The sequence below is a fragment of the Ranitomeya variabilis genome, chromosome 1 (assembly GCF_051348905.1).
Source record: "Ranitomeya variabilis isolate aRanVar5 chromosome 1, aRanVar5.hap1, whole genome shotgun sequence".
Taxonomy (NCBI): Eukaryota; Metazoa; Chordata; class Amphibia; order Anura; family Dendrobatidae; genus Ranitomeya; species Ranitomeya variabilis.
The window spans coordinates 758,297,954-758,324,516 of record NC_135232.1 but is presented as its reverse complement, the minus strand read 5'-3'; the positions used below and the strand labels follow the sequence as shown (position 1 = coordinate 758,324,516).

Sequence of the window (26,563 nt, the reverse complement as noted above, 5' to 3'; positions counted from 1 at the left end):
AAAACGACTCTCCACTGACCAGGATGACCGTCATCTTATTCGAATGTCACTCAACAACCGCAGGATGACATCAAGTGGCCTACAAAAGGAATGACAAATGGCAGCTGGGGTGAAGTGCACGGCCAGAACAGTTCATAACAGGCTCCTAGAGGCGGGACTCAAGTCCTGTAAAGCTAGAAAAAAGCCTTTCATCAATGAGAAGCAAAGGAGAGCCAGGCTGAAGTTTGCCCAAGACCATAAGGATTGGACCATTAAGGACTGGACGTCACAAGCCGTCAAACAAAGAACTGCTTAAATTTTTGTACCAAGAGTGGCATAAGGTCACCCAAAAGCAGTGTGAAAGGCTGGTGGAAAGCATGCCAAGACACATGAAAGCTGTGATTAAAAATCATGGTTATTCCACAAAATATTGATTTCTGAACTCTTCTTGAGTTAAAACATTAGTATTGTTGTTTCAAAATTATTATGAACTTGTTTTCTTAGCATTATTTGAGGTCTGCAAGCACTGCATTTTTTGTTATTTTGAACATTTCTTATTTTCTGAAAATAAATACAAAATTTACTGCTTGGAAATTCAAAGACATGTTGTCAGTAGTTTATAGAATAAAGGAACAATTTACATTTTACTCAAAAATATACCTATAAAGAGAAGAATCAGACAAACTGAAAATTTTGCAGTGGTCTCTTTATTTTTGCCAGAGCGGTATATTGCAGGGATTCATTCTCTCAGTAGCGTTCACACAGGTTAAAAAGTTTTGGTCCAAGCACATGCAGTTTTTATTGCCTTTCACAAGTTGCACAGCACCAAAACAAAATCATGAACATAAATCCATAGCTTTGTCCAGGTGATAACTAAACAGAACAGATCCTGGCTACTGATACATGGCTGAGTTAGCCCCAGTTCGGTCAACAAAACAGCTATTGTCCCTAGCAACCACTGATACTTGTGGTTCTCTGCACACAGCCTGTGCAGACTCTTCTCAGACAATGATGATGACTTGTCTCTCTTTCTAGCTCCAAGACACATCCAGTCTGGTCAGCTGACTTAGAAGAACACCTATCCTAGGATTTAACACTACCCTACCTGGCATTGCTGCAACATATATGTATGTGTGTGTACAGTACATATATGTACAGTTATGTTTGCATCACCATACACATTAATATGTGCGAAGATATGGGCATCCAACCATGCAGACCGATATATATGTGTGTACTGTATCATAAAATAATTTAGAGACCATAATTAATGTATGTATATATATAGCAAACAGATACATTTTCCTATATATTAATGGTGCAATGCACACCACTAAAGTGGCTTAAATTTTGGTTAATTTGCCAGGTTAACTTCTTGAAGCCCCTTCTAGTCCTAACCATTTTAGGCAGAGATGGCCAGGACTGGGGTTGAAACGACAAAAGTTCCACATTTTTTGTGCAACCCTGAGTTCCACAAAAAAAACTGTGTCATTTCAAGGTGTTTAATCCCAGAAATGTGCGGAAACAACTTGATGAATGAGACCCTAAAACTTTACAGTCGGTGATGTGAAAGTCTGAACAGTTCACCCTGATAAATTCATAAACGACCCTGATAAATTCATAAACGTGACAGCAGATTTACACTTACCTGAATGTTTCTAGGGCACCATTGTAATAATGCAGAGTTTATTATTTGGAGAGTTATGATACAGACCCAAAGATTGCAGAAGAATTTACATGAAATGAATGAGAATAACTGACAGATATAAACTGGGCAATTATCAAACTTATGAAAGACAGTCATAGTTCTTTCGTTTTCAAATGTTTAGGTATGAACAATGTTGCTTTATTAGGCGTAAATAGTTCTGTTAAAAAATTACATGATTATAAAAATGGATGAACCTGGGGCATGGCTGAGACGTGGCAGAGTCAGGCTATGTGCACACGTTGCGGATTTTGCTGTGGATCCGCAGCTGTTTCCCATGCGTTTACAGTACAATGTAAACCTATGGAAAACACAATCCGCAGTGCCCATGTTGCGGAAAAAAACGCGCGGAAACGCTACGGGTTACATTCCGCAGCATGTCAATTCTTTATGCGGATTCCGCAGCGGTTTACACCTGCTCCTCAATGGGAATCCGCAGGTGTAAAACCGCAGGTGGAATCCTCATAAAAACCACGGTAAATCCACGATAAATCTGCAGGTAAAATGCAGTGCCTTTTACCTGCGGATTTCTAAAGTCCGCTGCGGAAAAATCTGCAGAGCTCCTTTCTACGTGTGCACATACCCTAAAGATGCTTGTCTGTTGGGCTATTCAGCTGCATGGATTGGCCCTCTAAAAATACCAGCTGTCAGCTGCCCCAGAAAAGGTGCATCTATAAGATGTGGCAATTCTGGCACTTAGCCTCGCTCTTCCCACTTGCCCTAATGAGGTGGCAAGTGGGGTGATAGTTGGGGGGGGTTTATGTCACCTTTGTATTGTCAGGTGACATCAAGCCCAGAGGTTATAATGGAGAAGCGTCTATAAGATGCCCCCATTAATAACCCCATAGTCATATTGTATAAAACACACACACAAAATAAAGTCCTTTAATTGAAAGAATGACACAGACTCCTTTAATCAATCTAAATTGAACCATACTTTTGACATCACCCATTCCAGTGAAACCAATGTCCCCTGTAAGAGAATTAAAATAATACACAACAATATTCCTCACCTGTCCGCTGAGAAGATAATAATCCATTTGTGCCACGACATTTTTAACTCTGCTACATTTAGATGGCAGGCTGCATTGTTGCATGATGCAATGATACAGCCTGTCATCTAGCAGAGACACTGAGCAGCTTCTGCTACTGCTGCTCAGTGTCCCACAGTGAACTCCTATGACCTGACTGAAAGATGAATTGCCGGCTTTTCAAAGGACATTATTTATCTCTCAGCTAGGTTTCTTGGCTCAAATACATTTTATTATATTTTGAATTCAGTTTTAAAAAAAATGCTTACCTATTTTTTTTATGGCCAGATGTCTAACACCATTTTCCCATGGTCAATGTGTCTATGTCTGGTTTTAGGTTTTGTACTGATCTGTGCTTTGTTTTGTTTACAATCTTTATTGAAAGCAGCTATCAAAACTGTGCTCTTGGTAGGCCACTCAGAGCTGTCCAATGGGTAAGGCTCTCAGATTTGTGCTTGGGTCAAGCTCTCAGAGCTGTGCCTGACCCAGAGCTGTCCCTGACCCAGAGCTGTCCTTGCATAGGGATATCAGAGCTGTCTCTGGATAGCGATATCAGAGCTGTGCCTGGAGTAGAGTTGTTAGAGCTGTGCCTGGCCTAGTGTTGCTCCTGGGTTGGGTTATCAGAGCTATGCCTAGAGTAGGGTTGGAGTAGGGTTCTCAGAGTTGTGCCCTTGTGTTTGGAAAAGGGCTATTAGAGCTGTCTCTAGGGCTGTCAGAGCTCTCTTTCAGTAGGGCTGTCAGAGATGTGCTTGGAGTAGGGTTGTCAAAGCTGTGCCTGACCCAAAGCTGCTAATGTACCGTATATAGCTAGCAGAGCTTTGCCTGACCCAGAGCTGTCCCTCACTAGGGCTATCAGAGCTGTTCCTGACCCAGAGCTGTTCCTGGATACGGCTAACAGAGCTGTGCCTGACCCAGAACGGTCCCTGGATAGCGTTATCAGAGCAGTTCCTGGAGTAGGGTTGTCAGAGATGTACCTAGCCCAGACCTGTCACTGGGGGAGCACTAGTCAAGCTGTACCTGTCTAGCCAGGCCTTCTATATCCATCATCTGTGAGATGCTGAACAGAATGGTTTTGAGGTGAGTGCCAGAGCTCAGAATCTGAAACAGCCTAAATGGCTAAATGGTCACTGCGTCAGTTCAGAAATCAAGCTAAAGCCCCCCACCCCTCCAGTGCTGGTGCTACCTCCTCTTCTAAGCACTGTCTGGATCCACGTAGAACGCAGCCATGTCACTCACCTCCATAATGCTTTTTTCTGGTGATGGATGCAGAATAACCGTCTCTCTGTACGAAATAAGTGGAGAGCCAGTCCTTCTGTACCCAGACTTTGCGGACCAGATAAAATGACTGTGGTCCCATCCCATGATGACGCTGCATCTGTCGTGTCATCAAGGGATCTACATAAAAAAGTAGATTGGCAGTCATTGCATGTAGATTGTGAGCCCCAATTGGGTCAGTGCCGATAATGTCTGTAAAAACGCTTTGGAATTAATGGCGCTATATAAGTGTGTAAAATACATAAATAAATGCATACATACATAGCGTAGTATTATAAAACATCTATTTATTTTCTTTGCATGGTGGAGTGGTATACAAAAAGAACAATGATCAACAGGTCGGTAGCTTTTAGGACAGTTCAGCAATATCAGATTGGTGGTGAGGCAGTAGCCCCACTGATTAGCTGAGATCTGCTCTGGCAGCAGCCTGCCATAAGCAATGTACAGGGAGGAACACAGCAGGTCCCAACATTTCTTAGTAGTTGCTGCCCAGTACTGTGCTCTAAAGGCCCCGTCACACATAGCGATTTACCAACGACCTGGCCGTGATCGTTGGTAAGTCGCTGTGTGGTCGCTGGGGAGCTGTCACACAGACAGCTCTCTCCAGCGACCAACGATCAGGGGAACGACTTCGGCATCGTTGAAACTGTCTTCAACGATGCCGAAGTCCCCCTGAAGCACCCGGGTAACCAGGGTAAACATCGGGTTACTAAGCGCAGGGCCGCGCTTAGTAACCCGATGTTTACCCTGGTTACCAAAAAAAACAAACAGTACATACTCACCATCTGATGTCCGTCAGGTCCCTTGCCGTCTGCTTCCCGCTCTGACTGACTGCCGCCGTACAGTGAGAGCAGAGCGCAGCGGTGACGTCACCGCTGTGCTGTACTTTCACTTTCACTTTGCGGCGCTCAGTCAGTGTGGGAAGCAGACGGCAAGGGACCTGACGGACATCAGATGGTGAGTATGTACTGTTTTTTTTTTTTTACATTTACGCTGGTAACCAGGGTAAACATCGGGTTACTAAGCGCGGCCCTGCGCTTAGTAACCCGATGTTTACCCTGGTTACCAGTGAAGACATCGCTGGATCGGTGTCACACACACCGATTCAGCGATGTCAGCGGGACCTCAACGACCAAAAAACGGCCCAGGCCATTCCGACACGACCAGCGATCTCACAGCAGGGGCCTGATCGCTGGTACGTGTCACACATAGCGAGATCGCTACTGAGGTCGCTGTTGCGTCACAAAACTTGTGACTCAGCAGCGATCTCGCTAGCGATCTCGCTATGTGTGACGGGGCCTTAACTCCTTTTCACTTGTATGCAGATGGTTAACCTCTTCATCCCCGGGCCATTTTCATTTTTTTTTCTTTTTTCTTTTTTTAAAGGGCCACTGTCACCCCCTCCAGCCGTTATAAACTAAAAGAGCCACCTTGTGCAGCAGTAATGCTGCAGTCTAACAAGGTGGCTCTTCAGTAACAGGGTGGCCGCACTGCCCGCACAGGCGCAGAACGGAACCTGGCATCAGCGCTAGGACGGCCAATGAAGACTGCGCAGGCCCCAGGCAGGCGCGCACAGCGCAGGCGCCGGATTTAAGAAGAACAGCGCGCAGGGGGCGGCGACCATCGCCCCAGAAGAGATGAGTGATGGCAGTTGGGCGCTTCACAGAGGAGGCTTCAGACCTGCCTCCAGGTACAAAGACAGGTATTTAGGGAAAATTATAAAACGCTTTATTGAGGGAATAACAGAAGCAAAAACTAAAAGAGCCACCTTGTTAGACTGCAGCATTACTGCTGCACAAGGTGGCTCTTTTAGTTTATAACGGCTGGGGGGGGGGGGTGACAGTGGCCCTTTAACCCCTTCACCCCCGGAGCTTTTTCCGTTTTTCCGTTTTCGTTTTTCGCTCCCCTCCTTCCCAGAGCCATAACTTTTTTATTTTTCCGTCAATTTGGCCATGTGAGGGCTTATTTTTTGCGGGACGAGTTGTACTTTTGAACGACATCATTGGTTTTAGCATGTCGTGTACTAGAAAACGGGAAAAAAATTCCAAGTGCAGTGAAATTGCAAAAAAAGTGCAATCCCACACTTGTTTTTTGCTTGCCTATTTTGCTAGGTTCACTAAATGCTAAAACTGACCTGATATTATGATTCTCCAGGTCACTACGAGTTCATAGACACCTAACATGACTAGGTTATTTTTCACCTAAGTGGTGAAAAAAAATTCCAAACTTTGCAAAAAACAAAACAAAACAAAATTGCGCCATTTTCCGATACTCGTAGCGTCTCCATTTTTCGTGATCTGGGGTCAGGTGAGGGCTTATTTTTTGCGTGCCGAGCTGGCGTTTTTAATGATAGCATTTTGGTGTAGATACGTTCTTTTGATCGCCTGTTATTGCATTTTAATGCAATGTCGTGGCGACCAAAAAAACGTAAATCTGGCGTTTCGATTTTTTTTCTCATTACGCCATTTAGCGATCAGGTTAATGCTTTTTTTTAATTGATAGATCGGGCGATTCTGAACGCGGCGATACCAAATATGTGTAGGTTTTTTTTTTTTTTTATTGATTTATTTTGATTGGGGCGAAAGGGGGGTGATTTAAACTTTTATGTTTTTTTTATTTTTTTCACATTTTTAAAAACTTTTTTTTTTTACTTTTGCCATGCTTCTATAGCCTCCATGGGAGGCTAGAAGCAGGCACAGCCCGATCGGCTCTGCTACATAACAGCGATCATCAGATCGCTGTTATGTAGCTAAAATGCAGGTGTGCTGTGAGCGCCGACCACAGGGGGGCGCTCACAGCCACCGGCAATCAGTAACCATAGAGGTCTCAAGGACCTCTATGGTTACAATGGAGGAGCATCGCCGACCCCCGATCATGTGACAGGGGTCGGCGATGCGCTCATATCCGGCCGCACGGCCGGATGCGGTAGTTAAATGCCGCTGTCTGCGTTTGACAGCGGCATTTAACTAGTTAATAGCGGCGGGTGATCGCGATTTCACCCGCCGCTATTGCGCACACATGTCAGCTGTAAAAAACAGCTGACATGTCGCGACTTTGATGTGCGCTCACCGCCGGAGCGCACATCAAAGCGGGGGTCCCGACATGTGACGTACTATACCGTCACATGTCGGGAAGGGGTTAAATAGGGCAATTCCACAATAGTTTTTTTTGTTTTTTTTACCATGTTCACTAAATGCTAAAACTGACCTGCCATTATGATTCTCCACGTCATTTTGAGTTTGCAGATACCAAACATGTATAGGTTCTTTCTTATTTAAGTGGTTAAATAAAAACCTGCATCGTCTCCATTTTTCGGGATCTGTTGCTATGTGGGGGGGGGGTTATTTTTTGTGTGCTGAGCTGTCATTATTATTGATACCATTTTGGGGTAGATGCAATCTTTTAATCAGCCGTTATTGCATTTTAATGCCATGTTTTGGCGACCAACAAATGTAATTCTGGTGTTTTTAATTTTCTTGTTACTCCGTTTACCGATCGGATTAATTCTTTTAATATTTTGATAGATTAGGCGATTCTGAATGCAGCGATACCAAATACAGCGGTGTGAAAAAGTGTTTGCCCCCTTCCTGATTTCCTATTATTTCTCATGTTTGTCACACATAAATGTTTCAGATCACCAAACTAATGTAAATATTAGACAGAGATAACACAAGTGAGCAGAAAATACAGTTTATAAATGAAGGTCTTTAATATTAAGGGAAAAGAAATCCAAACCTACAGGTCCTTTTGATAAAAAGTGATTCTGTATCCTCCTCCCCCAATAAAACTCCTCTGTATCTTTGGTTCTATTGGAGCCTTTACCTTATTGCCGACAGTCCCAAACCTCTACTGCACAGAAGTGACGTCATCTGCATGATCAGGTCACGCCGCTGGTGCTATGACTTCAGAAGGCTTGAATGATGAGAGTACAATTGAGTGTAGAGAGCCGATGTTTTACATGTCCTCTGAGACAACTGCCATTTTGACAATTGGCTCAGACTCAGATGTCCCCAACCTCTCTGACCATGAGAGCCACGTTCAGCTTTGAGTCAGGGTCACAAGCCACATTTAGGTCTAAGAGAGAGTCGTGAGCCACATCCAGCTGTCGTCCCCTCATAGTAACAACACACAGAGCCTCGATTACTGGTATAATGACAGCCAAACATTTTTCATAGAAATCACACCGAGGCGGCATATCAAGATCCAGAGGTTCCCACAATACCTCCATTTAGTATTCTCGCATCAATCACTCGCACTACACTGTTTCATCCAGCTTCAAGCACCTCCTCTGACAGTTAGCATGATCCAATCTCCAGCTTACCATGCTTAAATTATCTCCAAACCACCAAAGGCAGAATAGGCACATTCCGATCTGCTCTTTTGTGCAGGGCTACTCACAAAATTCACCATCTAGAGCAGAGGTGTCAAACTGCATTCCTCGAGGGCTGCCAACAGGTCATGTTTTCAGGATTTCCTTGTATTGCACAGGTGATAATTTAATCACCTGCACAGAATGATTCCAGCACCTTGTGGAATGCTAAGGAAATCCTGAAAACATGACCTGTTGGCGGCCCTCGAGGAATGCAGTTTGACACCTCTGATCTAGAGACCTGCTCCTCATAGTTGTTCGTGTGACGCCCGGGAGACCGAGGTACCCAGCACTAGATCAATGAGGTCCGTCTCTTGAGGGGGATGTCACTAGTGGCTTGACCCGGTGCTGTGGCCTTAGGCGATGCACAGTGTAAGGGATATCATGAAGGAACAGACACTTACTTGATCAGCAGCAGGTCCTCTCAGCTGTGATGACCCCGATCCTGGATCGATGGCTATTGTCCAAATGAAAGACTGAGGCGCTGAAACGTTTAACCAGTTTACTTCAACAAAAAGGGATTTGCCACCAATACTGTCACCGGAGTTTGTTTAAGAACTCTGAATTACTTTGACCCTGTCAGGATTTCCACCTCTTATTATGCGCATTTTCTGTATGGCCCTGCTGCTGTATGTGAACTGGCTGCTGACCCAATCTGTCTCTTCTGTGCTCTGGTTCGACGGACAACCCGAGTCCTTTTTGTCGGCTTACCCCCTCTGGGAGTACCGCTGAACTCTGTGTCTGTTGCTGCGTCTTACCCTGGTGAAGCTGATATCACCTCACGTCCTTCCGGTTGCTGTATTATATATAATGAATTTAGCCACGGATTCGGTATCCATCTCTGCGCCTATTCTGGATAGTGATTATTGCTACCCGGTTCTCACAATGTCCTTTTTCTCTATTCCTCTTTTCCTACTATGGGTATTACGGGCCTATAATCCGTCATAGGGCTGTTAGGAGTTCAGTTATACGACCTCTCACTTTCAGCTCCTCAACCCAACTGCCAGTCCTTTTCTCAGACCAGAATGGATCAAGGGGAGTCTCTGGAGCTCCCCCTTCTGGCCAGAGATGGTAGTGCAGTCTTGCTATTTTAATATTTGTATTTGGTGTCAATAACTATTATTGTGGCAAATACCCCTAGGGGCGCCACATTTGCTAGACTTGGGGAAAATGCACCAAGCTGGCAGGCAGCCTCGAACCACACATCATGGGTCCGCGAGCCACATGTGGCTCCGGAGCCACAGGTTAGAGACTTCTGGCTCAGAGAATCCAACTTGGGGGGGGCGGCAAAATGCCACCACTTGAGAGACACTTTGGACATCTGCTCCCCTGCTGTCTCCAGTCCCCCTGTTGTGAATTCCGTTCTCGGGCTCCCTCCTGTGTTTGTGAATGGTACTTTGGTGAGTTCTGTCCTTGGACACCCTCTGGTGGCTTTGAGTGGAACTGCTGATCTTTGAGGTTGGCTTTCTCAGCTGCCCTCATTTATTGCTTCTGCTCGCTTCCCTATTTAACTCTGCCCAGGTCGTTAGTTCATGCCAGCTGTCAATGTCTCATACTGGTTCAGATCTCTCTTGGAATTCTCAGATGACCTGACTACTCCAGCAGAAGCTAAGTCCTTGCTAGTCATTTGCTGTTCATTGGTCTTTGAATATATTTTTCAGTACATGCTATGTTTCAGTCCAGCCTGCTATTATGATATTTCCTTGCTAGCTGGAAGCTCTGGGGGTGCAGAGCTGCAACTCCACACCGTGAGTCGGTGTGGGGGTCTTTTTGCACACTCTGCGTGGTTTTTGTAGTTTTTTATACTGACCGCATAGTTCCCTTTCCTATCCTCTGTCTTTCTAGAGAAGATTCGGCCTCCTTTGCTAAAATCTGTTTCATTCCTGTGTTTGTCACTTCCCTCTTAACTCACAGTTAATATTTGTGGGGGGCAAACTTTACTTTGGGGAATTTCTCTGAGGCAAGGTAGGCTACTATTTCTATCTTTAGGGGTAGTTAGCTCTTAGGCTGTGAAGAGGCGTCTAGGGAGAGTTAGGTACGCTCCACGGCTATTTCTAGTGTGTGTGATAGGATTAGGGATTGCGGTCAGTAGAGTTACCACTTCCTCAGAGCTTGTCCCAGGTTTTCTGTTTTAACCATCAGGTCACTTCGGGTGCTCCTAACCACCAGGTTATAACAGTACAGCTGGCCAATAAAGTGTTAATGCATCTCAAAAGAGGGATAAGAGAAGTTCTGAGTCAATTTTTTTTTCTTTGCAGCTTGTTTTGTCTTTCTTTTCCCCTTAACCTCTGGGTGGTTCAGGACTCAGGTGTAGATATGGATATTCAAGGTTTGTCCTCTTGTGTGGATCAACTCACTGCTAGGGTACAGAGTATTCAAGATTATGTAGTTCAGAATCCGATGTTAGAGCCTAGAATTCCAATTCCTGATTTGTTTTCTGGGGATATATCTAAATTTTTGAATTTCAAAAATAATTGCAGACTGTTTCTTGCTCTGAAACCCCGCTCCTCTGGTGATCCCATTCAGCAAGTAAAGATTATTATTTCTTTGTTGCGTGGTGACCCGCAAGACTGGGCATTCTCCCTTGAGCCAGGAAATCCTGCATTGCTTAATGTGGATGCATTTTTTCTAGCGCTTGGATTGCTTTATGACGAACCTAATTCTGTGGATCAGGCAGAAAAGATTTTGCTGACTCTATGTCAGGGTCAGGATGAGGCAGAAGTATATTGCCAGAAGTTTAGAAAGTGGTCTGTGCTTACTCAATGGAATGAGTGTGCCCTGGCAGCAATTTTCTGAAGCCCTTAAGGATGTTATGGTGGGGTTCCCCACGCCTGCTGGTCTGAATGAGTCAATGTCTTTGGCCATTCAGATTGATCGGCGTTTGCGCGAGCACAAAGTTGTGCACCATTTGGCGGTGTCCTCTGAGCGGAGGCCTGAGCCTATGCAATGTGATAGGACTTTGACCAGAGCTGAACATCAAGAACACAGACGTCAGAATGGGCTGTGCTTTTACTGTGGTGACTCCTCTCATGCTATCTCTGATTGTCCTAAGCGCACTAAGAGGTTCGCTAGGTCTGTCACCATTAGTACTTTGCAGCCTAAATTTCTCTTATCTGTTACTCTGATTTGCTCACTGTCGTCCTACTCTGTTATGGCATTTGTGGATTCAGACGCTGCCCTGAACTTGATGGACTTGGAGTTTGCCAGGCGCTGTGGTTTTTCCTTGGAGCCTTTGCAGAGTCCTATTCCCTTAAGGGGGATTGATGCTACGCCATTGGCCAAGAATAAACCTCAGTACTGGACTCAGCTGACCATGCACATGGCTCCCGCATATCAGGAAAATATCCGCTTTTTGGTGTTGCATAATTTGCATGATGTTGTCGTGTTGGGTTTGCCATGGTTACAGGTTCATAATCCAGTACTGGATTGGAAATCAATGTCTGTGTCTAGTTGGGGTTGTCAAGGGATACATGGTGATGTTCCTTTGATGTCAATTTCTTCTTCCACTCTTTCTGAAGTCCCTGAGTTTTTGTCGGATTACCAGGATGTATTTGATGAGCCCAAGTCCAGTGCCCTACCTCCTCATAGGGACTGTGATTGCGCTATTAATTTGATTCCTGGTAGTAAGTTCCCTAAGGGCCGACTGTTCAATTTATCTGTGCCAGAACATGCCGCTATGCGGAGTTATGTAAAGGAGTCCTTGGAGAAAGGGCATATTCGCCCGTCTTCGTCGCCGTTGGGAGCAGGGTTCTTTTTTGTGGCCAAGAAGGATGGCTCTCTGAGACCCTGTATAGATTACCGCCTTCTCAATAAAATCACGGTCAAATTTCAGTACCCTTTGCCTCTGTTGTCTGATTTGTTTGCTCGGATTAAGGGGGCTAGTTGGTTTACCAAGATTGACCTTCAAGGGGCGTATAATCTTGTGCGTATTAAACAGGGCGATGAATGGAAAACAGTATTTAATACGCCCGAGGGCCATTTTGAGTACCTGGTGATGCCATTCGGGCTTTCTAATGCTCCATCTGTGTTTCAGTCCTTTATGCACGACATCTTCCGGAAGTATCTGGATAGGTTCATGATCGTATATTTGGATGATATTTTGGTCTTTTCGGATGATTGGGAGTCTCATGTAAGGCAGGTCAGGGTGGTGTTCCAGGTCCTTCGTGCTAATGCGTTGTTTGTGAAGGGCTCTAAATGCCTCTTTGGAGTTCAGAAGGTTTCCTTTTTGGGCTTCATTTTTTCCCCTTCTACTATCGAGATGGATCCTGTCAAAGTTCAGGCCATTTATGATTGGACTCAACCTACATCTGTGAAGAAACTTCAGAAGTTCCTGGGCTTTGCTAATTTTTACCGTCGCTTCATCGCTAATTTTTCTAGTGTGGTTAAACCTTTCACTGATTTGACGAAGAAAGGCGCTGATGTGGTGAATTGGTCCCCCGCGGCCGTTGAGGCCTTTCAGGAGCTTAAACGTCGTTTTACTTCGGCCCCTGTGTTGTGTCAGCCAGATGTTTTGCTCCCTTTTCAGGTCGAGGTTGATGCTTCTGAGATTGGGGCAGGGGCTGTTTTGTCTCAGAGAAGTTCTGATGGCTCCTTGATGAAGCCGTGTGCTTTCTTTTCTAGAAAGTTTTCGCCTGCCGAGCGTAATTATGATGTTGGCAATCGGGAGTTGTTGGCTATGAAGTGGGCATTTGAGGAGTGGCGACATTGGCTTGAGGGAGCCAAACATCGCGTGGTGGTCCTGACTGATCACAAGAATCTGACTTACCTCGAGTCCGCCAAGCGATTGAACCCTAGACAGGCTCGATGGTCACTGTTTTTCTCCCGTTTCGATTTTGTGGTCTCATACCTTCCGGGATCTAAGAATGTGAAGGCTGATGCCCTTTCTAGGAGTTTTTTGCCTGATTCTCCGGGAGTCCCTGAGCCGGCTGGTATTCTTAAAGAGGGGGTGATTCTGTCTGCCATCTCCCCTGATTTGCGGCGGGTGCTGCAGGAGTTTCAGGCTGATAGACCTGACCGCTGCCCAGTGGAGAAACTGTTTGTCCCTGATAGATGGACTAGTAGGGTTATTTCTGAGGTTCATTGTTCAGTGTTGGCTGGTCATCCTGGGATTTTTGGTACCAGATATTTGGTTGCCAGGTCCTTTTGGTGGCCTACCTTGTCACGGGATGTGCGTTCTTTTGTGCAGTCCTGTGGGACTTGTGCTCGGGCCAAACCTTGCTGTTCTCGTGCCAGTGGGTTGCTTTTGCCTTTGCCTGTCCCGAAGAGGCCCTGGACACATATTTCCATGGATTTTATTTCTGATCTTCCTGTCTCTCAAAGGATGTCTGTCATCTGGGTGGTTTGTGATCGGTTTTCTAAGATGGTCCATTTGGTACCCTTGCCTAAATTGCCTTCCTCCTCTGATTTGGTTCCATTATTTTTTCAGCATGTGGTTTGTTTGCATGGCATTCCGGAGAACATTGTGTCGGACAGAGGTTCCCAATTTGTTTCTAGGTTTTGGCGGTCCTTTTGTGCTAAGATGGGCATTGATTTGTCTTTTTCTTCAGCGTTCCATCCTCAGACAAATGGCCAAACCGAACGAACCAATCAGACCTTGGAAACCTATCTGAGATGCTTTGTTTCTGCTGATCAGGATGATTGGGTGACCTTCTTGCCATTGGCCGAGTTCGCCCTTAATAATCGGGCTAGTTCTGCTACTTTGGTTTCGCCTTTTTTTTGTAATTCTGGTTTTCATCCTCGTTTTTCTTCAGGGCAGGTTGTCTTCTGACTGTCCTATTGTGGATTCTGTGGTGGACAGGTTGCAACAAATTTGGACTCACGTGGTGGACAATTTGACGTTGTCTCAGGAGAAGGCGCAACGTTTTGCTAACCGCCGTCTCTGTGTTGGTCCCCGACTTCGTGTTGGGGATTTGGTTTGGTTGTCTTCTCGTTATGTTCCTATGAAGGTTTCTTCTCCTAAGTTCAAGCCTCGTTTCATTGGTCCTTATAAGATTTCTGAAATTATCAATCCTGTGTCGTTTCGTTTGGCCCTTCCAACTTCTTTTGCCATCCATAATGTGTTCCATAGGTCGTTGTTGCGGAGATATATGGTGCCTATGGTTCCTTCCGTTGATCCTCCTGCTCCGGTGTTGGTTGAGGGGGAGTTGGAGTATGTGGTGGAGAAGATTTTAGATTCTCGTATTTCAAGACGGAAGCTTCAGTACCTGGTTAAATGGAAGGGCTATGGTCAGGAGGATAATTCCTGGGTTGTTGCCTCCGATGTCCATGCTGCCGATTTGGTTCGTGCCTTTCATTTGGCTCGTCCTGATCGGCCTGGGGGCTCTGGTGAGGGTTCGGTGACCCCTCCTCAAGGGGGGGGTACTGTTGTGAAATCCGTTCTCGGGCTCCCTCCTGTGGTTGTGAATGGTACTTTGGTAAGTTCTGTCCTTGGACACCCTCTGGTGGCTTTGAGTGGAACTGCTGATCTTTGAGGTTGGCTTTCTCAGCTGCCCTTGTTTATTGCTTCTGCTCGCTTCCCTATTTAACTCTGCCCAGGTCGTTAGTTCATGCCAGCTGTCAATGTCTCAGTACTGGTTCAGATCTCTCTTGGAATTCTCAGATGACCTGACTACTCCAGCAGAAGCTAAGTCCTTGCTAGTCATTTGCTGTTCATTGGTCTTTGAATATATTTTTCAGTACATGCTATGTTTCAGTCCAGCCTGCTATTATGATATTTCCTTGCTAGCTGGAAGCTCTGGGGGTGCAGAGCTGCAACTCCACACCGTGAGTCGGTGTGGAGGTCTTTTTGCACACTCTGCGTGGTTTTTGTAGTTTTTTATACTGACCGCATATGTCATGAATCCCAATGGCTAGGGATAGCAAGGGACAAGCAAAGTAATACAAAATATCGGACGAGCTCTAGGGTGATGGAACCTGGGCTGACCGCTGCCCTACGCCTGACAAACGCAACTAGAGATAGCCAGGGAGCGTGCCTACGTTGGTTCTAGACGCCACGCACCAGCCTAAGAGCTAACTAGTACTGCAGAGAAAATAAAGACCTCACTTGCCTCCAGAGGAATGAACCCCAAAAGGTATAGTTGCCCCCCACATGTATTGACGGTGAAATGAGAGGAAGGCACACACATAGAGATGATATATATAGGTTCAGCAAATTGAGGCCCGCTGTAAACTAGAAAGCAGAACGATACAAAAGGGGTCTGAGCGGTCAGCAAAAAACCCTAATCAAAAAACCATCCTGAGATTACAAGAACCCATGTGCCAACTCATGGCACATGGGGAGAACCTCAGTCCACTAGAGCTACCAGCTAGCATAGAGACATAATAAGCAAGCTGGACAAAAAAACCAACAACTGAAAATCAGCACTTAGCTTATCCTGAAAGATCTGGGAGCAGGTAGGCAGGAACCAAACAGAGCACATCTGAATACATTGATAGCCGGCAAGGGAATGACAGAAAGGCCAGGTAAAATAGGAAACACCCAGCCTCTGATGGACAGGTGGAAACCAAAGGCCGCAACCCACCAAAGTCACCCAGTACCAGCAGTAACCACCAGAGGGAGCCCACAAACAGAATCCACAACAGTACCCCCCCCTTGAGGAGGGGTCACCGAACCCTCACGAGAACCCCCAGGGCGATCAGGGTGAGCTCTATGGAAGGTGCGGACCAAATCAGTCGCATGAACATCGGAGGCGACCACCCAGGAATTATCCTCCTGACCATAACCCTTCCACTTAACCAAATACTGGAGTTTGCGTCTGGAAACACGAGAATCCAAGATCTTCTCAACAACATACTCCAATTCTCCCTCCACCAGCACCGGGGCAGGAGGCTCAACCGAAGGAACAACGGGCACCTCATACCTCCGCAACAACGACCGATGGAACACATTATGAATAGCAAACGATGCTGGGAGATCCAAACGAAAAGATACAGGGTTAAGAATCTCCGAGATCCTATAAGGACCGATGAACCGAGGCTTGAACTTAGGAGAAGAGACCTTCATAGGGACAAAACGAGAAGACAACCACACCAAATCCCCAACAAGAAGTCGGGGACCCACGCGGCGACGGCGATTAGCAAACTGCTGAGTCTTCTCCTGAGATAACTTCAAATTGTCCACCACCTGGTTCCAAATCTGATGCAGCCTGTCCACCACCACGTCCACTCCAGGACAATCCGAAGACTCCACCTGACCAGAGGAAAAACGAGGATGAAACCCCGAATTACAAAAAAAAGGAGAGACCAACGTGGCAGAACTAGCCCGATTATTAAGAGCAAATTCGGCCAGTGGCAAAAAAGCAACCCAGTCATCTTGATCAGCAGAAACAAAACACCTCAAATAAGTTTCCAAGGTCTGATTAGTTCGCTCCGTCTGGCCATTCGTCTGAGGATGGAATGCAGACGAGAAAGACAAATCAATGCCCATCTTGGCACAAAACGTCCGCCAAAATCTAGACACAAACTGGGATCCCCTGTCAGAAACGATATTCTCCGGAATCCCATGCAAACGAACCACGTTCTGAAAAAATAAAGGGACCAACTCAGAGGAGGAAGGCAACTTAGGCAAGGGCACCAAATGAACCATCTTAGAAAAGCGGTCACACACAACCCAGATAACGGACATTTTCTGTGAAACCGGGAGATCAGAAATAAAATCCATGGAAATGTGCGTCCAAGGCCTCTTCGGGATGGGCAAGGATAACAACAACCCACTGGCCCGAGAACAGCAAGGCTTAGCTCGAGCACACACTTCACAAGACTGCACAAAGGTACGCACATCCCTAGACAAGGAAGGCCACCAAAAAGACCTGGCCACCAAGTCTCTAGTACCAAATATTCCAGGATGACCAGCCAACACAGAAGAATGGACCTCGGAGATGACTCTACTGGTCCAATCATCCGGAACAAACAGTCTTTCTGGTGGACAACGATCCGGTTTATCCACCTGAAACTCCTGCAATGCACGTCGCAAGTCTGGGGATACGGCGGACAATATTACCCCATCCCTAAGGATACCAGTAGGCCCAGAGTCTCCAGGAGAGTCAGGCACAAAACTCCTGGAAAGAGCATCTGCCTTCACATTCTTTGAACCTGGCAGGTATGAAACCACGAAATTGAAACGAGAAAAAAACAACGACCAACGAGCCTGTCTAGGATTCAAACGCCTGGCAGACTCAAGGTAAATGAGATTCTTGTGATCAGTCAAGACCACCACACGATGTTTAGCACCCTCAAGCCAATGACGCCACTCCTCAAATGCCCACTTCATGGCCAAAAGCTCCCGATTACCCACATCATAATTGCGCTCGGCGGGCGAGAATTTTCTAGAGAAGAATGCACATGGCTTCATCACCGAGCCATTAGAACTTCTCTGTGACAAAACCGCCCCCGCTCCAATCTCGGAAGCATCAACCTCAACCTGAAAAGGAAGTGAAACATCTGGTTGACACAACACAGGAGCAGAAGAAAACCGGCGCTTAAGTTCCTGAAAGGCCTCCACGGCCGCAGGAGACCAATCAGCAACATCAGCACCCTTTTTAGTCAAATCAGTCAAAGGTTTAACAATACTGGAAAAATTAGCAATGAACCGACGATAAAAATTAGCAAACCCCAAGAACTTCTGAAGGCTCTTAACAGATGTAGGTTGTGTCCAGTCACAAATCGCCTGAACCTTGACGGGATCCATCTCAATAGTAGAAGGAGAAAAAATGTACCCCAAAAAAGAAATCTTCTGGACTCCGAAGAGACACTTTGAGCCCTTCACAAACAGAGAATTGGCCCGCAGAACCTGAAACACCTTCCTGACCTGTAGAACATGAGACTCCCAGTCATCAGAAAACACCAAAATATCATCCAAATACACAATCATAAACTTATCCAGATATTCACGGAAAATATTGTGCATAAAGGACTGAAAGACTGACAGAGCATTGGAGAGTCCAAAAGGCATTACCAAATACTCAAAATGGCCCTCAGGCGTATTAAATGCGGTTTTCCACTCATCACCCTGTTTTATCCGCACCAGATTATACGCACCGCGAAGATCTATCTTAGTGAACCACCTAGCCCCCTTAATGCGAGCAAACAAATCAGTCAATAATGGCAATGGATACTGATACTTGACTGTAATCTTATTCAGAAGGCGATAATCTATACAAGGCCTCAGGGAACCATCTTTTTTTGCCACGAAAAAAAAACCTGCTCCCAGAGGGGACGAAGATGGACGAATATGTCCCTTTTCCAAGGACTCCTTAATATAATTCCGCATAGCAGTATGCTCTGGCAGTGACAGATTAAATAAACGACCCTTAGGGAACTTACTGCCAGGAATCAATTCTATAGCACAGTCACAATCTCTATGCGGAGGGAGCGAATTGAGCTTAGGCTCCTCAAAAACATCCCTATAGTCAGACAAAAACGCAGGGATCTCAGAAGGAGTAGATGAAGCGATTGAAATTGGAGGTGCATAATCATGAACCCCCTGACATCCCCAGCTTAACACAGACATTGTTTTCCAGTCCAGGACAGGATTATGAGTTTGTAACCATGGCAGACCAAGCACTAGTACATCATGTAAATTATACAGTACAAGGAAGCGAATCACCTCCTGATGAACGGGAGTCATGCGCATGGTCACTTGTGTCCAATACTGCGGTTTATTCATAGCCAATGGTGTAGAGTCAATTCCCTTCAGAGGAATAGGAACTTCCAGAGGTTCCAGACTAAAACCGCAGCGTTTAGCAAATGACCAATCCATAAGACTCAGGGCAGCGCCCGAATCCACATAGGCATCGACGGAAATGGAAGACAGTGAAAAAAATCAGAGTCACAGACAAAATGAACTTAGGCTGCAGAGTACCAATGGCAAAAGATTTATCAACCCTTTTTGTGCGTTTAGAGCATGCTGATATAACATGAGCTGAATCACCACAATAAAAACACAATCCATTTTTCCACCTATAATTTTGCCGTTCACTTCTGGACTGAATTCTATCACATTGCATAGTCTCAGGTGCCTGTTCAAAAGACACCGCCAACTGGTGCACGGGTTTGCGCTCCCGTAAACGCCGATCAATCTGAATGGCCATAGCCATCGACTCATTCAGACCTGTAGGCGTAGGGAACCCCACCATAATATCCTTAATGGCCTCGGAAATACCATTTCTGAAGTTTGCAGCCAGGGCGCACTCATTCCACTGAGTAAGCACCGACCATTTCCGAAATTTTTGACAATATATTTCCGCTTCATCATACCCCTGAGAGAGGGCTAATAAAGCCTTTTCAGCCTGAATCTCTAGGTTGGGTTCCTCATAGAGCAATCCCAATGCCAGAAAAAACGCATCCACATTGAGCAATGCAGGATCCCCTGGTGCCAATGCAAATGCCCAATTCTGAGGGTCGCCTCGCAGGAAAGATATTACAATCTTGACCTGTTGAGCAGGGTCTCCAGAGGAGCGAGATTTTAAAGAAAGAAACAATTTACAATTGTTCCTGAAATTCAGGAAGGTAGATCTATCTCCAGAAAAGAACTCTGGAATAGGAATTCTAGGTTCAGACATGGGAGTGTGAACAACAAAATCCTGTATGTTTTGAACTTTTGCCGCGAGATTACTCAGGCTGGAAGCCAAACTCTGGACATCCATGTTAAACAGCTAATATCAGAGCCATTCAAGGGTTAAGAGGAGGTAAGAAGCAGCTAGACAGCAATTAAGGGCTAGGCAGCAAAACTCTGAAGGAAAAAAATAAAAAAATAAATTTCCCTTAAACACTTCTTTTTCTCCTGCTTCAGCCCAAACAATTAACACTTTGTGGGCCGGCTATACTGTCATGAATCCCAATGGCTAGGGATAGCAAGGGACAAGCAAAGTAATACAAAATATCGGACGAGCTCTAGGGTGATGGAACCTGGGCTGACCGCTGCCCTACGCCTGACAAACGCAACTAGAGATAGCCAGGGAGCGTGCCTACGTTGGTTCTAGACGCCACGCACCAGCCTAAGAGCTAACTAGTACTGCAGAGAAAATAAAGACCTCACTTGCCTCCAGAGGAATGAACCCCAAAAGGTATAGTTGCCCCCCACATGTATTGACGGTGAAATGAGAGGAAGGCACACACATAGAGATGATATATATAGGTTCAGCAAATTGAGGCCCGCTGTAAACTAGAAAGCAGAACGATACAAAAGGGGTCTGAGCGGTCAGCAAAAAACCCTAATCAAAAAACCATCCTGAGATTACAAGAACCCATGTGCCAACTCATGGCACATGGGGAGAACCTCAGTCCACTAGAGCTACCAGCTAGCATAGAGACATACTAAGCAAGCTGGACAAAAAAAACAACAACTGAAAATCAGCACTTAGCTTATCCTGAAAGATCTGGGAGCAGGTAGGCAGGAACCAAACAGAGCACATCTGAATACATTGATAGCCGGCAAGGGAATGACAGAAAGGCCAGGTAAAATAGGAAACACCCAGCCTCTGATGGACAGGTGGAAACCAAAGGCCGCAACCCACCAAAGTCACCCAGTACCAGCAGTAACCACCAGAGGGAGCCCACAAACAGAATCCACAACACGCATAGTTCCCTTTCCTATCCTCTGTCTTTCTAGAGAAGATTCGGCCTCCTTTGCTAAAATCTGTTTCATTCCTGTGTTTGTCACTTCCCTCTTAACTCACAGTTAATATTTGTGGGGGGCTATCTTTACTTTGGGGAATTTCTCTGAGGCAAGGTAGGCTACTATTTCTATCTTTAGGGGTAGTTAGCTCTTAGGCTGTGAAGAGACGTCTAGGGAGAGTTAGGTACGCTCCACGGCTATTTCTAGTGTGTGTGATAGGATTAGGGATTGCGGTCACCACTTCCTCAGAGCTTGTCCCAGGTTTTCTGTTTTAACCATCAGGTCACTTCGGGTGCTCCTAACCACCAGGTCATAACATCCCCCCTTAAATACACTCTCTCTCATATGGAATCTGCATGACAGAAACAATTGCTCTGTCCATAGATAAAACAAATGCCTGTAGGATAGAATATATTACCTCACTGAGTTACCATACAAGTGAAGACATAGGCCCTAATTCATCAAGGCTTCTGGTTTGGTCACCAAGATTGCTAAAGGGTCTGCTTCAGTAAGGCCTCTTAACCCATTCACGTCACATAACATACATTTTTGTCGTATGTCGTGTCCCTGTCCGAGCCGGCATCTTTCCTGGCAGATGATGGTTGATTTAATCATGTGCTTTTAACAGCCAATGGGGGAGCGGTGCTGTTAATCTGTTAAATGCCGCTGTTAATCTCTGACATCCCCATTTATCACACGTCAGCTTGGGGAGCGCATCATTCCACGTGCCCCTCGATGCACCACATTGCCATGACCACCAAGGGTCTGTGAAGACCACCTTGCTTGTCATGCAATTCTCCTGTGAAAGCCAGCGTTTAGCTGGCCTTCATAAGAGAACTTGATTTTAGCAATACATAGCAGTGCTGATGTATAGTACAAGCAATCACAAGATCGCAGCTTTAAGTCCCCTAGGGGGACCATGAAATACAGTAAATGATTTTTAAAAAATATGAAAAAACCTGAAAGTTCAAATCACCCCCTTTTACCTTATTAAAAATAAAACAACTTAAAAAACATCTATAATATAATGCTGGGAGCGTCACTCTGTCCGAAGCCTTTATAGACTGCACAAGCGCCGGCACAATCTGAACCCCACAGAGTGACGCAGCCCAGAGGAGATCGCGGTATGCGTAAGCACTGAACGCATACCGCAATCTTCAACGGAGAAGCAGGGACGTGCCAGGAGGGGGTGAGTATGCTATAGTCACCTGTCCCCGATCCACCGGCGCTCCATCTGCCGCTTTCTCTGCCTGTGACGTTCAAGTCAGAGGGGGCGCGATGACACGATTAGTGCCTTCCGGCGCCGCCCTCTGACTGAACAGTCACAGCCAGAGGACCCTGAAGATGGAGCGCCGGTGGATCGGGGACAGGTGACTGTAGCAAGTGCCGGGGGGCCTGAGCCAGCGGCGACTCCGGCACCTAACCCCCATAGCACACCAGTGTCCCCGCCTGCTCAGGCCCCCGGCACTCGGCGCCCAGCGACGATAGGTGAGTATGTCATTTTTTTTATCGCAGCAACATACGGGGCATATCATAATATGGAGCATCTTATGGGGGCCATCAACTTTTATGGAGCAGCATACGGGGCATATACTATGGAGCATCTTATGGGGGCCATCAACCTTTATGGAGAATCTTATGGGGGCCATCAACCTTTATGGAGCAGCATACGGGCCATATACTATAGAGCATCTTATGGGGCCCATCAACCTTTATGGAGCAGCGTAAGGGGCATATGGATGGGAGCAGCACATGACAGAATGTTGGCACAGGATGGGAGCACATGACAGGATTGGGGTGCAGGATGGGAGCAGCACATGACAGAATGGGGGTGCAGGATGGGAGCACATGACAGGATTGGGGTGCAGGTGAAGCGATGGCCGGGGGACCACCACGGTGCAGGAAGACTACTGTACACAAGATGAGGTGCAAACAACAAATTTGGTGGAAAAAAGGGCGTCTTATAATCTGAAAAATATGGTAAGTTTTTTTAGTCACCACAAAATTGCTAAAAAATGCAATGAGGCAATCAAAAAGTCATATCCACCCCAAAAAGTTACTAGTAAAATGCCAGCTCATTGCGAAAAAAAAACAAACCATCACACAGCTCCATATCCCCAAATTTGAAAGCGTTATGAATCTTGAAAAAGGGCAACGCAAGCTAATTTCAATTTTTTTTTTACAAACTCCTGAATTTTTTCACCATTTAAACAAAAAAAAAATCTATACATGTTTGGCATCTGTGTAATTGTACTGAGCTGAAGAATCATATTCCCAGGTTGATTTTACCATATAGTGAACATGGAGGATAAAAAGAAAAAAAAAATTGTGAAATCGCACTTTTTTTTTGCAATTTCACCAAACGTGGATTTTTTTTCCGCTTTCTAGTGCATCACATGATAAAATGAATGGTGTCACACGGTTATGTGGATGGAAAAATAAAAAAGATATGGTTTTTGGAAGAAGCGGAGGATGAAAAAAATGAAAAAAAAAATGGAAAATGGATGCATCGTGAAGGGATTAATATATTTGGCATATATTTCAGCTGTTGGGCACTATCAGAGACTGAAATACATTTGTGTCATAATTGACGCCATTTATGATGAATTTGCTGCCTGTGCTTGGCAGAGTCCCATCCAGGCTTAGCCCCACTTACTTTTCAAGAAGATGACAGAGCTGACTGAGCCTAGCATAAAAACGCCAAAAGTCAAAACGTTTTTGCATAATTGAGTTTTGACATTTCAAGTAGTTTTCTGACAAAAAAATGTCAAAAAATGCATGATGCAGCCAGAGTATTTGCGGTCCGTAATTTGACTTGATGATAATATGGTACTGCTACATCACTGTAAATTATATTATGCCCTAAGAACAGTATTTTCAACTACATAGTATGTAGCAGTTATTTTTTTAAATCCTGAAAAATATAAAAAGAATAAGTGTGCTTCTAGAGGCTATGATGCAAGATTGCATTCTGTCACTTTGTGTAATTCTGCCACTTGGAGATTTAGCATTTTTTTTGCCTGTTGCACTTTTTATCCCATCAAACTCCTGCAAATTCCCCCCTCAGTGGGCTGTATATAGTTTTTATACAACTTGCCTATGTGCTTTGAAGAGATGGAAGGAGGCATCTTCACCTCCCCCATCCTAAATCAGACCTTAGCCCCCAGGGTGAGGGGGAAGTGAATGAGAGAAAGCAGGAGTGCGAGAAACAATGTACAAGAGAGGTTGGACAGGGAGATAGAGAACAAGCAAAGAGGTCTAGTCACATATATTTGTGGCATCACCAATCAGCGCTGAGCTCTGTCCGGCCAAGACCTAGGATTATCCCAGGGTACTAGAAGCTACACATTCAGCTGAGCTTGGGGCAGAGGTGGCCCTGAAGTTATGATCTATTTGAAGACATAGCGAAATGTGTGTGTGTTCCAAAATCCAATCTATTCTTGAGCAACCCATCAATGGCCATCATGGGTTGTTGTCTCTTCTGGAAGGTAAGTTATTTAGAATTGAGAGTCCTCAGTGGTTGATACCTTTTAATGGCTAACTGAAAGTCACGGTACCAAGATATATATCCTTCCTGTATCAAAACGGAAGGTAAGTTGGCATTCTTGGCTTGGATTGGTCCTTTAGAAGAGTAATAGTTTAATTTTCGTAAGCGAATTAGTAGTTAACTTTGTGAATGTTTTGTTTGGATAATTAGTACTGTGTTCTAGGCCTTAATATGTAATATTAGTACTGTGACGCGAACTATATATTTTGCTTGACTGACAGATTGCGGAGGTATATTTTGTGAACAGATTTTGCTTTTCTTGGAAAGTACCTGCTTATACCACATGGTCATCAGAGTGACCCGACAATGACTGGCCAATACAGTTCTTTGGGAGTCAGGAGTTTTAATGAAAGAAACCTTAGCAGCAGGGGTCCTGTGACCTAATTAGCATTCATTAGTATTACCTGTGATCAGGCTCTACTGGCCCTGAAGCTTCCTAACAATTGCTAATATTGATTTAATCATTCAACCATTGGATCCTAAACAGTCTATGGAAGTCTGAGCATGTACACACAACACACAATGAAGTAACAGACATTACAAAAAGTTTGAGAATTTCTTTAAACATTTGCCTCTGCGCACACTAAGCTGGATTTACACTGCAAGATAATTGTGAATAAGTATTGTTTCATGATTATCTTGCCATGTAAACAGGCTGCAGATCACCCGATGAATGAGCAAAACGCTTGTTCATCGGGTGAAATGATCTTTTATGCAGCATAATAGATCATCATTCTCAGCAGAGCATCTACCTGTGTAAACAGGACTCGCACTATCGAGAACAATGGCAGCCTATGCGTACTAAGCGATCCTGTATAGACCACAGTGTGCGCTTTGTTTACTTTGGTCTGTGTGAATAGGCATTTAGGAGACCACCATTTGGTACAAGTTTACCGATTAGCAATCAAATCATTGTAAATGGAGCCATAGATTACCGTGTACGATTTTGGGCTCCAGTGTTAAGTGGAATTTAGCTGAATTAGGGAATGGGTGGATTGTAATATCAAGACAGGTTATCTTGGGCTTATTCAGTTTGGAAAAAAGAAGGCTGGGGGTAATCTTATTACAATGTACAGTGTAGAAATGTGTGAAGGGGAACATTGCACCTGCAATGGTTATAAGAGGACATCCATTACATTTAGAGGAAAGAAGATTCAATCATAATCACAGACTGGGATTCTTTACTGTAAGAGCAGTGATACTATGGAACTCTCTACCACATAATGTAATGGTGGTTTCACTAAAAAAAAGTTCAAGGAGGACGATCCCTTGAGATGGGCACGCCCAACCTCTGCTTCATTCAGACAAGGCTAGGGTATGTGCACACGATGTGGAAAACGCTGCGAATCCGCAGCGTTTCTGCAGCTGCGGGTCCGCAGCAGTTTCCCATGAGTTTACATTACAATGTAAACCTATGGGAAACAAAAAACACTGTGCACATGCTGCGGAAAAAAACGCGTGGAAACGCAGCAGATTACATTCCGCAGCATGTCACTTTTTTCTGCGGATTCCGCAGCAGTTTTACAGCTGCTCCTATAGAAAACCGCCGTTGTAAAACCACAGTGAAATCCGCACAAAAACCGCGGTAAATCCGCTGTAAATCCGCAATAAATCTGCAGCAAAAGTGCAGCATTTTTGCCCTGCAGATTTATCAAATCCGCTGCGGAAAAATCCGCAGTGGACCATTATACGTGTGCACATAGCCTAAGGCTATGCGCACACTTTGTGGGTTTTCCCGCGGATCCGCGGCGATTTTGATGCTGCGGGTCCGCAGCAGTTTCCATAGCGTTTACATTAACATGTAAACCCTATGGAAACCGCAAACCGCTGTGCACATGCTGCAGGAAAAAACGCGCAGAAACGCAGCGGTTTACAACCCACAGCATGTCACTTCTTTGTGCAGAATCGCTGCGATTCTGCACCCATAGAAATGCATTGATCCGCTTACTTCCCGCATGGGGCTGTGCCCACGATGCGGGAAGTAAGCGGATCATGTGCAGATGGTACCCGGGGTGGAGGAGAGGAGACTCTACTCCAGGCCCTG

General features: G+C 45.3%; 1 protein-coding gene across 2 annotated transcripts in view; it reads left to right on the top strand.

Annotated features, from left to right (window-relative positions):
- The window catches only part of ARHGAP45 (Rho GTPase activating protein 45), a 175,749-nt gene that overhangs the window by 59,488 nt on the left and 89,698 nt on the right, over positions 1-26,563 (top strand). The window contains exon 1 of one of the 2 annotated variants that reach the window (XM_077271361.1): positions 24,151-24,460. The exons of the other annotated variant lie outside the window; for it this stretch is intronic. Within the exon in view, the coding sequence (XP_077127476.1) occupies positions 24,382-24,460 (79 nt within the window). The 5' untranslated portion in view covers positions 24,151-24,381. Of the gene's footprint in view, positions 1-24,150; positions 24,461-26,563 lie in introns of those variants that run through there. 2 annotated transcript variants of the gene reach the window in all.